We start from the raw sequence: 13,730 nt of genomic DNA, 5'->3' as shown, positions 1-13,730 counted from the left end.
CTGTGGTGTAGGCCGGTGGCTACAGCTCCAATTCCACCCCTAGCCTGGGAACCTGCCACGGGAGCAGCCCTAGAAAAGGCAGAAAGACAAAAAAAGAAAAGGTTTGGGTTTTTTTGCCTTCCCAGCTCTTAATTTTTATGTTATTTAAAATTTTTTTTTTCTTTTTTCTTTTTAGGGTTGCACCCGTAGCATATGGGGGTTCCCAGGCCAGGGGTCCAATCAGAGCTGTTGCTACCAGCCATAGCCACAGCAATACAGGATCCGAGACACACCTGAGACCTACACTGCAGCTCAGGGCAACACTGGATCATTATCCCACTGAGTGAGGCCAGGGATCAAACCCGCATCCTCCTGGATACTAGTCAGATTCATTTCCCCTGAGCCACAATAGGAACTCCACCTTCCCAGCTCTTTAGCAGGTAAGTCAGAGCCATGTGACCTAGGCCTGGGCAAGTGGCCCCCAGAAATGCAGATTTAGAGTAAATGATTCAGAGAGATAGAACCATGGAGTAGTCATCCTGGGGGCAGTGGCTGCAGTGGGGTCAGCTCTGTCCTGTGCTTGGGGGCTGTAGTGGTGTGGGTACCGGTAGTGGTGACATCCAGTGTCCAATGGTGATGACACTGGCAATATTCTCACTAAGCTGGGCTGGCATCTGATTTTAGCTTTTGCTCTGGTGGATTGACCTCCCATTGTTCCCAGTTATTTTTCAAGCTTACATGTCCTGCTTGGCCATCCCACGACATACCCAGTGCCCTTTCAAGAAATGGCTTTTCTGTTTAAATCATCCTTTGTGACACACTGACTGTAGGTGACTGGGACTCCTGAATGTATATCTCCATCCTTATTTCATTTCAAGTTGCCTTTGAGACAAGTCTACTTGTATGTCCCACAGGCAGACTCATTTTCTTCCTCCCAATTGGCATGTCTTTCATGATCCTAGCTTAGTAAATAGCACCAGGACTTGTTCAGCTAGAACTCTGAAAGGGAAATATTTTAGACTTCTCCCACCCTCGTGTAAATGGAACCAATTTTCCCTCATATGCTTCTTACATGTTACCTCTTAATACATCTTAAATAAGCCCTTCCTTTATATCCTACTCTTCCTCACCAGGACCATTGCACTAGCCTCCTACCTAGACCTGTTACCTCACTATCTACTCCTCTGATCTATTCTGCACTTAGCTGCCTAGGGGAATCTTTCTAAAACCCAAATCTGATCATGTCTTTTCTCTATTAAAGTTCTCCCATAGCTCCCAACTGCCTCTAGGATAAAACTTGAACCCTTTCTAGGCCTCCTACTTAGCTCTCAGCACTCCTTCACCTGCGTCCTATATGCCATCCAGGTCAAACTGCATGTGTTTACAGACCATGCAGGACATGTTTTTACATTCTTTTCCTTATTGGGGCTGACAGCCACAGTGCCACAGTGCCACCTCTGCCCCCTCCCTGCCTCCGTCCCCCAGAGATCCATGATACATGACCCATCAGGCCCTGCAGGGGACTCCATCATCCTGACCAAAGTGATTATTCAGGTAAGGGTTTGTGACCTAAGTAGAGCCAATGAAAACCTTCCCTTTAAACTCTCTTGCTTTTGAGGCCATGGTGCTAAAAGCATATAAGATTGAAGCTGCTGGCACCCAGCTCTCTACCACATGGAGAAAGTGTTTTTGGCAGGAAAGAGAATAGGACAAGGAACAAAGAGAAGCAGAACCCTGAGAGATGGAGAGAGATCTGATGATATTGTTTGAGCCTTTGATTTCAGCCCTTCCTGAAGTCAGTAATATAGCTACACTCCTCAGCTCCCTTCTTGTTGGTTTGCTTATAGTTCAACCAGTCCTAATAGACAAAAGGAATGGCGTGTGCAGTCAATAGACTCTAGAACATGAAATTGGTGGAACCGAAGTGAAATGGAGGCAGCGTGGGGATCTGATGATCCTTGAATGGGAAGTTAGAAATCCCTGTTAAGCGGTATCAAGTCAGCTGGCTAAATGATCCTTTATTTTATCTGGAGTTTTAGGTTATGCATCCATCCGAGATGGAGATTTCTGGGACACACTGGAAAAATGTCTGGATGTTGGAGTATGCTGGCCTCTTGCAAGATTTCTAGAAAGGTCCTGCAGTTCAGCTTGCTTCTCTGCTGATAGAACCAGGCCATATGAAGCATTGATTTTTTTTCCTTTTGTGCCTGTGGCCAGCTACCTAGACTGCCAAGGGTCGGATCATCACATGTCTCATAGCTTATAAAAGCCAGATCCACTACCCCAAACTAAAGTGAATAAGGACAAAGGCATAGAGGCAGGATATCCAGCAGGAGACACTGGATCTCAGGGCTTGGGACATTCTAGAAAAAAAGGCTGATGATACTCCTGATGATACTGAATGTGTCTTTTTTCTCCCAGATTACATACTATTTATTTCACTTGGAATCCAGACAGTGCTGGGACCCTTGCTCTGAATCCTGTGGGAGAGAGTGAAATGTATAAGTCACAAACGTCATGTACCTTTCTGGACTCCCTAGGCCACCTCCTTCTTTCTCTCTCTTGGTTGGCACCCCCACCTATGCTGAGTAGCCACTTCACTTCCACATCTGTGGCAGAAATGGCACATGGCAGGCATGGGATCTGACTTCCCAAGCAGCCACCCAAGAGGCAAATGATGCAACTCAGAAATGCAGTGGAGTTAGCTCTTGCTGGGGTTCACCTCAGCCAGCGGGAAACAGGAGATGAGAGGAGAACCAATGGATAAAGTCTCTTAGTGAACTGACCCAAGGTACAGTTTCTCCTTGCAGATACCATGCGCTTTATCAGACAGGCCTGTAAAGTCACCTGCTTTCTCCTCACGGTGCATGTGAAACAGGCCAGCACAGCAATGCATTGTCCTGCATTGCCTCAAGTCTTTCCTTGCCACACATCTCTTCTCCCCTCCCGTCATCCTGGGCTTCCATCTCCCCAAACAGTGCAAACACTTTATTTTATTTCATTTTGTTTATTTGCCTCCCCCCTTTTTTTGCCATGGTATGCAGTGGCTTGATGTGGGATCTCAGTTCCCAGACCAAGGATTGAACTCAGGCCACAGTGGTGGGTAGAAGCACTGAGTCCTAATCACTAGGCCACCAGGGAACTCCCCACTTCGAGGACTTTAATCCTTGCCTCAGAGTCTGCTTTGTGGAGCACTTGGGTTAAGACGTGGAGCCCCAGTCAAAGCCCCTATCCCAATGCTGAGTCCCAACAGTAGGGTAGCAAGAAGGTCCTGAGGATACAACTGATTTTTCCTGTTCATGTGCAGGGGACCCAGCCCAGACTGCTGGATCCTGTTAGGGGCCCAGTACCAAGGTTGCTGGGTCAGGCCATTTCTGGCCTGCTCTCTAGGAGAAGCTGAGGCTCATTTTTTAGGCTCGTCTGTGGTTACCTGCATATTCTCCTGGGACTTACCTTGGGAAGAGTCAAACCCTGGCTTGCAGCACATTCTGCCTCCTGAGTCCCTGTGCTCTTAGGCCACTAGAGGGCAGGAGGCTAGAGCCTGGAAGTTCAAAGTGCCCTCTACAGATGGCCAATCAAAGGCTCTGATCAGTCCAGGCTGCCACCCCGTGATGGCAGTGTCTGAAGCCGGGACTGGAGAGAAAAAGAGTGTTTCTGAGTTTGCACTTGGCGTGGACTTGGTCACCTCTTTGTGGACCCCAGGTGGCTCAAGCTCAAAGGCAGCTGCAGAGTCTGCATTGGCTCTGAGCTCCCTGAGCCCATGAGGTTTCTTCCTTCATTGGTTCTTCCAAAGAACACAAGGATGTGTAACATGCTTGTGTAAATACAATGGTTGAGGGAGGCCCAGAGGCCTAAAACAGCCTCAGAATCCCTGCTGGATTTGGCTGTGTCACAGTGCAGGCAGGTCCAGTCAGGACAGTGGATGCCCAAAGATTTCAACCAAAGCTGGAAAAGATGAAGAGAGATTCTGTGATCTCCCTAACTTTAGCAGCCTCTTTTGGAGGGTATTGCATGCATGTTCTGTTCCCCTGAGCAGAGGTGAGACCCTAGGCCTGGTCAGAGCACAAAGCAGGTCCAGAGATGCTTTCAAGGTCAGAGGTTATTGGTCCCATCTCAGCCCAAAGGTCTTTTCTCTTTCCATTCAAGACACCCAGGTTGCATTCAGAGAGAAAGATAGAAATTCCAGGGGCCCTGTTGAAGGCTGAAGAAAGACTCTTCCCACAGCCCCCAAATTATACAAGTTCTCAGAGCCACCCCCCACACACACACCATTCACTGTCCACTGACAGACTCCTCTCAGGAGCACTTTGCTGATGTGGCCTCAGTGTAACATGGCCATGGCCAGAGGGCAAGGAGTGGAGCAAGCTACAGACTGGCCAGAATGAGTGCTTGTGTGATTGCCTCACTCCTGTCCTAAGCATCACCTTGGGGCTGAGGCCTAGAAGCCAGTACTACTTAGGGATTTTGACTCTCTGGTCAGGGTCACTGGAGCATAAGCCTGCCTAGTGTTGAATAGGTAATCTCTCTCTGGAGGCACTGAGCAGATTAAAGTTTACTTATTATCATCGACACCAGGAAAGCCATAAAGCTGAGGGGGAAGGGAATGGGCCAAATATAACTATTTCTAAGAGACAGAAACCACAAGGGTTGGATCTAGACTCTAGAACAAGGACTCAGCAAGAATCCTGATGATAGTTACTAGCTCACAGAGAGCCCTGGGATCAAATTAATCAGTCTGGAAGGAATTATCTAGAGACTCCTCGCCTAGAAATTGGGGGTCTGGGAAGGCATAATCTCCAAGGCAACCTTTAGGTGCAAAACCATGTCCAAAGGGAAGAGGGATGTTTCAGTTCCAGAAGGGGCATCTTCTCAGCGATGTCCATAAAGGACAATGGATAAACGAGATATTTCCCAGTGGAAAGGACCACAAGTAATCAGTTTTGTTGACCAAGAAATATACTCCATTGTCCAAAAGGATGTGCTATAAGCTATAGAGTAGTGACCATTGTTTTCTCTTTAATGAAGGTGGTTTTTCCTTGTTAAAAAAAATGGTTATCTGGAGTTCCCCGGTAGCCTAGCTGTTAAGGACTCAGCATTGTTACTGCTGAGGCTCAGATTACCGCTGTGGCTTGGGCTTGATCCCTGGCCTGGGAACTTCTGCATGCTGAGGGCATGGCTAAAGCAAAATGGTTATCCTGTTTCCATCCACTATTTCATATTGGTTATATAGGGATAGCTACATTTATCTTTAAGCATAGATTGCAAAATCTCAATAAGTTATATCCAATCAAGGATTGCACATCACAAAGGGATCCAGGCCTGAGGGATCAGTAAAGCAACTGAGCATGATTCTGTATTGTCTCTCACTGAGGAGTAGGTGAGTGTGTTTTTGTTGGGCCTAGGATCATTGTGTTTTTAGGTATGTACTTTTTTGTTTTGTTTTTTGGTTGCACCAGATCCTTACACCTGCTGTGCCAGGCCAGAGATCACACCTGTGCCACTACAGAGACAATATTGGATCTTAACCTGCTCTGCCACAGCAGGAATTCCAGCAGGCACATTTTTGAAATTGTATGTTTGTCAATAAAAGTATAGGTGAATGCTGAGCAGTAAAGGGGTAGAATATTATGGATGCAAATTGCTTATAGGCCTATCATCCCTTCTTTTGGAGACCCATTTCTCCCCTCCACCCAGTCCTGGTAAGTTGTCAATCATGGTGGCCTACTTTTCTACCCTAGAGGTGGACACATGTCCATTCTGGCTAAAGTCCTCCTAAGGTCTTTAGAGCTAGAACTAGTGAAGCCACCAAATAGAAAGAAGCAGAGCCAAGAGATGGAGACATGATCATTTGGTCCCCTAAATCCAGGCATGCCCAAAGGCAGATACGTCTTTCGATTTATCAATTATGTAAGCCACCTAATTTCCTCTTGGCTTAAGCATTTTTGAGTTGGGTTTTGACACTTGCAACTGAAAGGATTTGGACTAATACATGCACACACGACAGAGACACAAACACCATTATTGTATAAACTAACTAGACATTTTACATGTCTTCCATGATCTTATGGGGTGAGCAAACTTTTTATCTAAAGGACCAGATAAATCTCTTAGGCTTCGTGGGCCACATTTTGTCTCGTATTCTTTTTTCTTTTATTTTTATAGCCCTTTTAAAATGTGAAAAACATTCTTAGTAGGCCACACAAAAGCAGGCTGTAGGCCAGATTTGCCTACAGTCCATAGTTTGCCTAACCCTGATCTAGACCTTGCCAACGTCTGCAGCATTTGTACACAGTCTGCTAGTCCTTACCATGAAACAAAACACTTTAAAGGCCATTTTTGTTCATGTCTTGACATGACTTGGTAATGACGTAAAGTTCAGGGTAGAGTTAGAAATGGGAAAGGGTCTTATCTTGGTTCCCATTTCTGCCACATAACGGGTACTACTGTAGTAAACAGTCATCATTATTGCTTGGTAGAGATAGTTTATGAGAATGATGCAGCTGTCCAAATGGCTTTGTACAGATGTGCCAGTTCATTCTTGAAGACCCTTCCTCTTCTTCAGTAAACCTTTCTCTGACCTGCTTTACCAGTCAAGTCTGAATTAGGTACTCTTCCTGCTATCTCAGACGCTGTGTGGCCTTCCAGTATAACTGCATTTTTGGTCTACCTTTCCCCCTAACTCTTGAGTGCCTACAACATGCCTGAGCCCCAGCTCCCAGCACAATGCTTAGCATCTAGCACTGAGGGGCCTCTATGCCTCCAGGTGGATATCTGAATGTGCAGGTATTACATATTCTGTGTCCAGGGTGGTCAGTCTCTGTGTCAGCATGGTGCTGGTGTACAGATGCCCTTGACACTGGTTCCTCCCTCATTTGGAAATTGTTTGTTGACAGACACCATACCTTACCTGTTAATGTTCTTTTTCATTCCATTCCCTCCAAAAACGAGTCAAAGACAGAGGAACAGGTGGGAACAAGTTTTCTTAGAAACTCTCATGAAGGAGGAACCCTTCGACCCCACCCCCACATCCTTTATTGTCTGATGTGCTATCAGATCAGAGGCCTCCAGCCGTAGCAACATCTGGGGACCAGGGAGCCCACCATACAGCTGGGGCCCCAGGCTAGTTTGATCCAGGTCTGTGGGGTGGAGGGGAAATTGTCCTCCTGGGAAAAATATGTGCAAGGCCCTGCAGGCCCAGGAAAGGCTGACCAGGCAAGGTGAGTCATGGTGTTCTAAGCTGAGTCTTTTGCCCATCTCACAGAAGCAGGCAGAAAGCACCACCGTTGATCAGCTTTATATGGCACCCACTGTATACAACAGACAGACAAAGACAGACAGACAGAGCACACACCACTTCTAAGCTGAACACTGCTCACCATCTAGAAGCACCTTGGATAAGCACATGTGAGACACTCTTGCATAGGAAAGATGTAGTTTTTAAAGGAATGAAGAAGTATTTTGGCAAAACATCTACTTCCCTCCCAGGTCCTGGGTAAATAGGAACCTCTAAATTCTGAAGCTTCTACATATTGAAATTTATCCCCTTCTCAATGGCAGTATATACAGTAGTAGCAAACCTTCCAAGTCTGTTGTCACAGCCCTCTACATATATCCTGAATCTACTTTACAGGTGGGCAAACTTAGACTTAAAGACAGAAGGTGGCCTGGAGCAAGGGGACACTGGGGCTGGCTCAAGGTGAGGGGAAACAGGAGGTGTCTCGGCTCAGCCAAAGGCAGGGCCTCTGTCTATCTGGATGGGGGAAGGGAAGGCTGGGGTGATGCACCCTCCCTTCCTTCCTGCCTGGGGAAGCAGTGGTTCCACGGGAAAGGCTGTCAAGAAGGAAAGGCAGGTTCCCACTCCTGCTGGCTTAAGGGCCTTTCAGAGGTGGCAAAGATCAGGGTGGGCCAGAGCTCCTCCTGGGGCCTCTTCAGGGATGCTGAGTTTGAGGATTGTGGGTTCACTGCTTCCATAACTCTCGTTACCTGCATGTGAGCCTAGACCTCAAGTCCTTAATTATTTTTAAAGGGTGGGGGTGGTTTAAGAGGGAATGAGACACAGAACAATCTTTCCACAGCCTCCCTCTGCCTAGGCTGGGGCCTTCAAGGGTCTCCTTCACCCTGTCTCCTAGGGATATTTAAAGGCAGCTTTTATGAGACTCTATACAGTCTTTTTTTGTTTCCTTGTGTTTTTTTTTTTCTCATTTTGTTTTTTGTTTCTTTGTTTTAATTTATATAGATATATATATTCTTAAAAAAGCAATAGTCCTTTGGTCCCTAAACTCTAAGGAATGATATGATTTTGAAAGAAGAAAATCTGGGCTTCCCTTGTAGAGAAGCCCTTGGCACCCCCAAGGCCCTCTGCTGGTTCCCCTAGACAGTCAGTCCTTAGCCAGCCCCTGCTGCTTTGCCAGCCTGAGCTCTACGCCACAGGCACAGAACAACCCACTTGGTAAAAACAATCCTTAAAGTGGCCTGAGCCCAGGTGCCGGCCTTGGGTCCGTTCCACCTCCGTCTGCGGCTGCTCCTTCAGGAAGGGCTGCTCAAGCAATATCTGTGCTGTGCTTTTCCTTTCTTCTCACTCTTCAGTTTCCACTGTTGGGTATTAATTGATAAGGACAGAGGGGGGGAGGGAAAAATTACTCTGGAGAGCAAGAAAAGAAGAGGAGCTTGCCCCATCAGGGACATCTCTGGGGAGTGGCTGGACCTCAGGCCTCCACTGAAGCCAGACCCTGGGTCCCGGGCAGATGACCTCAGCCCAACAGCCTCTCCAGAGGGCTCCCTGAGGGTAGCTCAAGTGAGGCAGGGTCCTGTGAACTTTCTGAGAGAGATAATCCCCTAAAGTTGAAGGAGCCAGACCTACCAGGAACCTAAGAGAGCTCGACATCCTCCTCCCCATCACCACCAGGCCCTGTAGATCCTGCTTCTTTAGCATTTTTGTTTGTCTCATCTCCATATTCACTGCCATTATCCCAACCCTTACGTTCTGTCCCTTCTTTGCTTAAACTCATCAATGGATCTCTACCATCTTCAGGATAAAGTCCAAACTCATAGCCTTTAAGACCCTCCATGTGCTGGCACAAACCTACTTTTCTAGCCTCATTCTCCCCCAACCAGGGCTCTCCTCACACATGAATTCTCTTCTCTGGCCCCTTTTGGCTATTTCTGGAGTAGAACTAACTGGTTGGATCTTACTGTAATTGTCTCTCCTAGACAGAATAGGGCAGGAAGTTTGTGTAATTTATCTCAGTCCTTAGATTGAAGGGAAAATCATGGTCTCCATCTGAGGATTCATCCTAACTCCTGGCTCTTCTCTCACAGATTTTTTTCAGAGATGGGTACCCCCAACATTCCAAAAGGAATATCTAAGCTGAGAGTGCCTCCATCATTCAGGCCACATCTGCCTAGGGTTTGCCAAGGACTCACCTTTCTGTGGCTGGTCAGTGAGAGCAAATCAGTAAGGCCGGTTGGCATCCTTGGGCCTCTTTAACTGGACCTTGAGCCTCTTCATGCCAATTTGAAAGCCATTCATGGCCTGAATAGCTGTCTGGGCACTGGTTGGATTGTCAAAGCTAACAAACCCTGGAGGGTGTGGGCAGAGAAGTTAGGTGGGAACTCTGCCTGACAGGGCCTCTTTTCTCTATGACCAGCCCCTTCTCCCTGCCCACTCAGGCCAGTTCCATCAAACACATACTCCTCCACCCCCCAGCGATTGTACATGCACACACACATGGATACACACTCATACTTACATGTGTAAGTGGCCTGAGTTTCCTAAAGATGTAATTCTTGGAAGAACAGGAGTGTGTGTGTTGGGAGGCAGGTCATGTGTTAGTTGGTGTGTTTCCCTGTCTTTCCTTGGCACAGGAAAGGCTCTCTCCCTCCACAGCTCCCATTCTGGTTCTCTGAATTGCAGTTGGACTTGGAGGGGATCTATGGTCCCAAACCCAGACTCCACCTGCCCTGGCTAGACTCTAAAGCCTAACTGGCTGAAGATCTACCAGACACCTAACCGTCCCAGGTGAACCTGAAATAGACTTGTTCCTGGTCTGGGCTTAGCCCCATCACTGATCTGTGACCCTGCTGAGTGCTGTACACTCAATTTCTGGGAATCATTGACTTCTGGAGGCAAAATCTTAGGGCCTTTAGGGAATTTCAAAGTTAGGAATGGGAGAGGCCCAGGAATGGGGCTCTGCTCACCAAAACACTTGCTCTGGTTGGTGGCTCGATCCACAAAGACTTTGGCAGAGACAACGGCTCCAAAGGGCAGGAATGTCTGGATGAGTTCTGCATCACCAAACTCCTGAGGCAGGTGATAGATGAAGAGGTTACAGCCTTCGGGGCCTGCAGGAATGGGAGCAGCTGGTTCAGGGGAGGAATCCTGAGTCCAGCCCCACCAGGCCCTGATCTCCAGACCCCTGTCCCTCACCTTCTCTTTGCTGCTGAGGCAGGGCTGAAGGCTGCTGGGAAAAAGTTGTGCTCACTGGGGCATAGGCCGACGGATAGGCTGCTGGAGGCAAGGGGGAAGTGGGCAGTGACCCCCAGGAGCCATCCCCCAACCAGGGCCCCATCTGCCTGGCCACCTTTGACCAATTCAGCCAGTCCGCAGTAACCCTTACCCCTAGAAAAGTTGTTCTGGGTCCAACGGTGGGGAAACTGGAGGGTCGACTCCTCAGAACAGAGCCTAACCCCCACCCTACACACAAATCTCCCTATTACTTTCCTTGACCCTTAAAACCCCCCAGGCCGCGGAGCGCCAAGTGAAACCTGCGTAGTGGTGCATCCCAGCGTAGGCCTGCTGCAGGGGTCAGCCACGCCAGGACTCTGGGCTGGGGAGAGAGGGGCGCAAGGCCCACAATGAAGTGGGCTGCAGGCAGGGTCAGGTGAGAGCTCAGGGAATGTGGAGGGAGGCTGCGAGAGGCTGAAGGGAAGGAGAAGGCCCTTCCCAGGGAAGGGCCAGGCCCTGCCCCCCATTTCCACCCCCCACTTCCCCCCACCCCGCTTCCCACTCGTTTTGTAGGGAGATTTGGACCAAGCTGCGGGGGGTGGGGAGGGAGCCCACCTGGGTAAGGAGAGAGCCCGTTATTATAGAGACTGTCGGAGCCAGGTTGCCCGTTGGTTTGGGGGGTCAGGGGGCCGAATCCATTGACCCCGATGGGCGCCGGGAGACCCGGAAGCGTGCCAGGGCCGCCGCCCGGCGGGGAGTTGGCTGCAGGTGGAGGAGAAGGTGGGAGAGTTAGGCCGCAGCCCCGCCCCGACCCGCCGCAGCCCCCGCCCTCTGTGTGCCATACCTGCCGCGGGCAACAGCGGCGCGGCTACCAGGCTGAAGGCCGCCACGTGCTGCATCTGTGCTGCCACTGCGGCCACCGGGCCTAGGCCCGGGCCCTGCGCCGCCGCCAGCAGGGCCGCCTGGTGCTGCAGGATCTTTGGGAGGGAAGAAGGGCTGGTGTGGAGGACCCAGAAGCCGGCAGCTTCACCGGCTCCCGACATCCCACCTCACCTGCGGTCTCCCGCGCCCATCAGGGCCAGGCACCTACCGCTGTGGTGTAGGCTCCGCAGGCCCCAAGTGGCAGCGGCGCCGGGTGGAAGGCGCCCAGCTGGCCTGCCATCTGCTGCATCCGCCGCAGCGCGCGTTCGCGGTCCGTGTCCGCCAGCTTGACCACGAGGCTGGACGAGGCGCCCTGCGTAAGGCAGGGGAGGCTGCAAGGACCGGTCCAGACCCCAGCCCCGGCCCTGGGCTGAGCTCCTTGCTCATCATGCCCTTTCTTCGGGCATGTGGGGAAGAGGAACCCGTCCCCACCGCTGCTGGTCCCACCCTGGGCCCAGGTGCCTGCCCTCACCGCCATGGTCCGGCTTCCATGCAGACTCTGGATGGCCGCCTGAGCTTCCCCTTGACTCCCGAACTTCACAAAGGCACAGCCTGGGGCAGGATAAAGCTGCCTCAGGTCACAGAGGCTAGAGGGTCATGTGGTCCAGAGTGAGATGGGAGCATCAGGAAATCCAGGGGTCAGCCCAAGTCACCTTTACTGGTGCCATCAGGGCTCCGCAAGACAGTGCATTCCTCTATGTGGCCGAAAGGCTGGAACAGGCGTCTGACGTCCTCCTCACCCTGCTGCTTGCCCAGCATTCCCACAAACAGCTTTCGGTCCTCTGGGGACAAATCCAGGAATCACTTGGGAACCCTAAATCCTCTTGGACCCCCCCCTCCCCCAGAGTAACAGGAGGCACTTAGGAAGGTATTTAATCACAGTCTTAAGGAATGAGGAGGTCCTACTCACTTGGGGCTATAAGCCTGGGTTTTTTTGAGGGGCAGGATGACCTACAGCAGATATGAAGGAAAGGAATTCCAGCCTTCCATCAGAAAAATCTAGGGCCTAGAAAAACCCAGAAAGACTCATTGCTGCTCTTGTGGGAAGTGATTCACTCAGTATCTTTGGTTCGATAGAGCCCTAAATGCATCATTTAATATGTTTGACCTTTCTGTTCTTAGAGTTTGGGAAATGTTATTTTGGACCATTTCAGCCCCATTAAGGGAGGGTGTCCTCAGAGGAGTCCTTTGTATTCAGACTGGGTCTGGAGAAGATAAGTCTACCCTGTAGGTAAGCCTGATGGCATTGGCTAGACTCAAGAGGGATTCTGGGTCAAAAAAACAAAAAACAAAACAGCACAGAAAACAGTTGTCTCATCATTCTGCCTCATCCACAGACACTGAGCACTAGAATGATGAATCCCCACCCCCAGCATTAAACTCAACCTGGGCACCCCTCCCAAGGACTTGAAGAAGACAGGAAGCTTGGGTTCCTGAGCTTTCAATACTATCATTTCCCCCACTACACTTACTGAACCCATGACTCCTTTCCTTGCTTCCTTTATTCCCTCACTGCGCCCTCCTGCCTCCTCTCTGACTTCCCCTGTGTTCCTGCCCTGATCTCTCCCCAGGTGTTCATGCTATGGGAGAACAAGTTCTGCCAGTAGACCAAGAAGGCCACCTGAGGATCTTTCCCTGTATCCACCCTTCCTTTGCAAGTGATAGAGATGCCGGGAAAAGGGCTGCAACCTGGGCCTATATTGTTGGAGAAAGCTGGCAAGCTGGGGTCTAGAAACCAGATCTCAGCTGCATTTCCAGCAAGTCAGGCCTCAGGAGCACTGTCCAGGAGCATGTGAGAGAGGAGGAGCCCAGCCCACTGATTCTGCTGTCACAGCCCCTCTCATTTCTGCACCAAGGTAAGTCTCTGAATTTGAGGTGGGACTTCATCAGGGCATTACAAGTTGAGACAGAAGGAGTGGGTGGGAATTTGGCTTCAGGCTTCACCTTTGAGATCCTGGAGCCCACTACCCATCCCAACTCCTTTACTCCTCGATAAGCTTGGCTAGGCCAGTGGGGGGGTCCTTGGATCCTGAGTAAAGAGGAAACAAGGCTGGTGAAGATCGCAGACTGAAGCCTGGTTTAGACTGACTAAAATTAACAATGGAGGAAATCTCCAACAAGGCGGTGTATACGTCCATATTTCATCTGGATGGTGTGGGGTTCAGCCTAGGCTGCCCTGAGTAACCTGCTCTCTGTCACCCGCCTGTCAATGGTGTGTCTGAATGGAGGGCAGGGCCTGTGGTTTACATGGACCAGAGAGAGCATGTTTCAGCAGAATGCTGCCCTCCGTCCAGAGGATTACTGCCCAGAAATCATGTTGGGGAAGAGACGGATAATGTACTTGTGGTTGGAATTCCAGTGGAGGTACCAATCTTCTGTGGTGAGA

The 13,730-nt window shown here is 49.9% G+C and overlaps 1 protein-coding gene and 1 long non-coding RNA gene across 4 annotated transcripts in view; one reads left to right on the top strand and one right to left on the bottom strand.

The window, feature by feature from the left end:
• LOC102166620 overlaps positions 1 to 13,730 on the top strand; it is an 87,481-nt gene that overhangs the window by 3,398 nt on the left and 70,353 nt on the right. For all 3 annotated transcript variants that reach the window (XR_001297909.2, XR_002345848.1, XR_002345847.1), the window contains exon 2: positions 12,916 to 13,200. This is a non-coding gene — a long non-coding RNA (uncharacterized LOC102166620). The remainder of the gene's footprint in view (positions 1 to 12,915; positions 13,201 to 13,730) is intronic.
• Positions 7,395 to 13,730, bottom strand: part of CELF6 (CUGBP Elav-like family member 6) — a 29,830-nt gene continuing 23,494 nt past the window's right edge. The window contains 11 exon segments of the mRNA XM_003128507.5: positions 7,395 to 8,571; positions 9,403 to 9,558; positions 10,177 to 10,320; positions 10,406 to 10,486; positions 10,744 to 10,782; positions 10,785 to 10,805; positions 11,039 to 11,185; positions 11,268 to 11,400; positions 11,514 to 11,657; positions 11,817 to 11,896; positions 11,998 to 12,126. Coding sequence (XP_003128555.2) covers positions 9,431 to 9,558; positions 10,177 to 10,320; positions 10,406 to 10,486; positions 10,744 to 10,782; positions 10,785 to 10,805; positions 11,039 to 11,185; positions 11,268 to 11,400; positions 11,514 to 11,657; positions 11,817 to 11,896; positions 11,998 to 12,126 — 1,046 coding nt within the window. The 3' untranslated portion in view covers positions 7,395 to 8,571; positions 9,403 to 9,430.

Source organism: Sus scrofa, chromosome 7 (assembly GCF_000003025.6).
Source record: "Sus scrofa isolate TJ Tabasco breed Duroc chromosome 7, Sscrofa11.1, whole genome shotgun sequence".
Classification (NCBI taxonomy): domain Eukaryota; kingdom Metazoa; phylum Chordata; class Mammalia; order Artiodactyla; family Suidae; genus Sus; species Sus scrofa.
The sequence above is the reverse complement of the archived record's forward strand: the minus strand, read 5'-3'. Positions and strand labels throughout refer to the sequence as shown.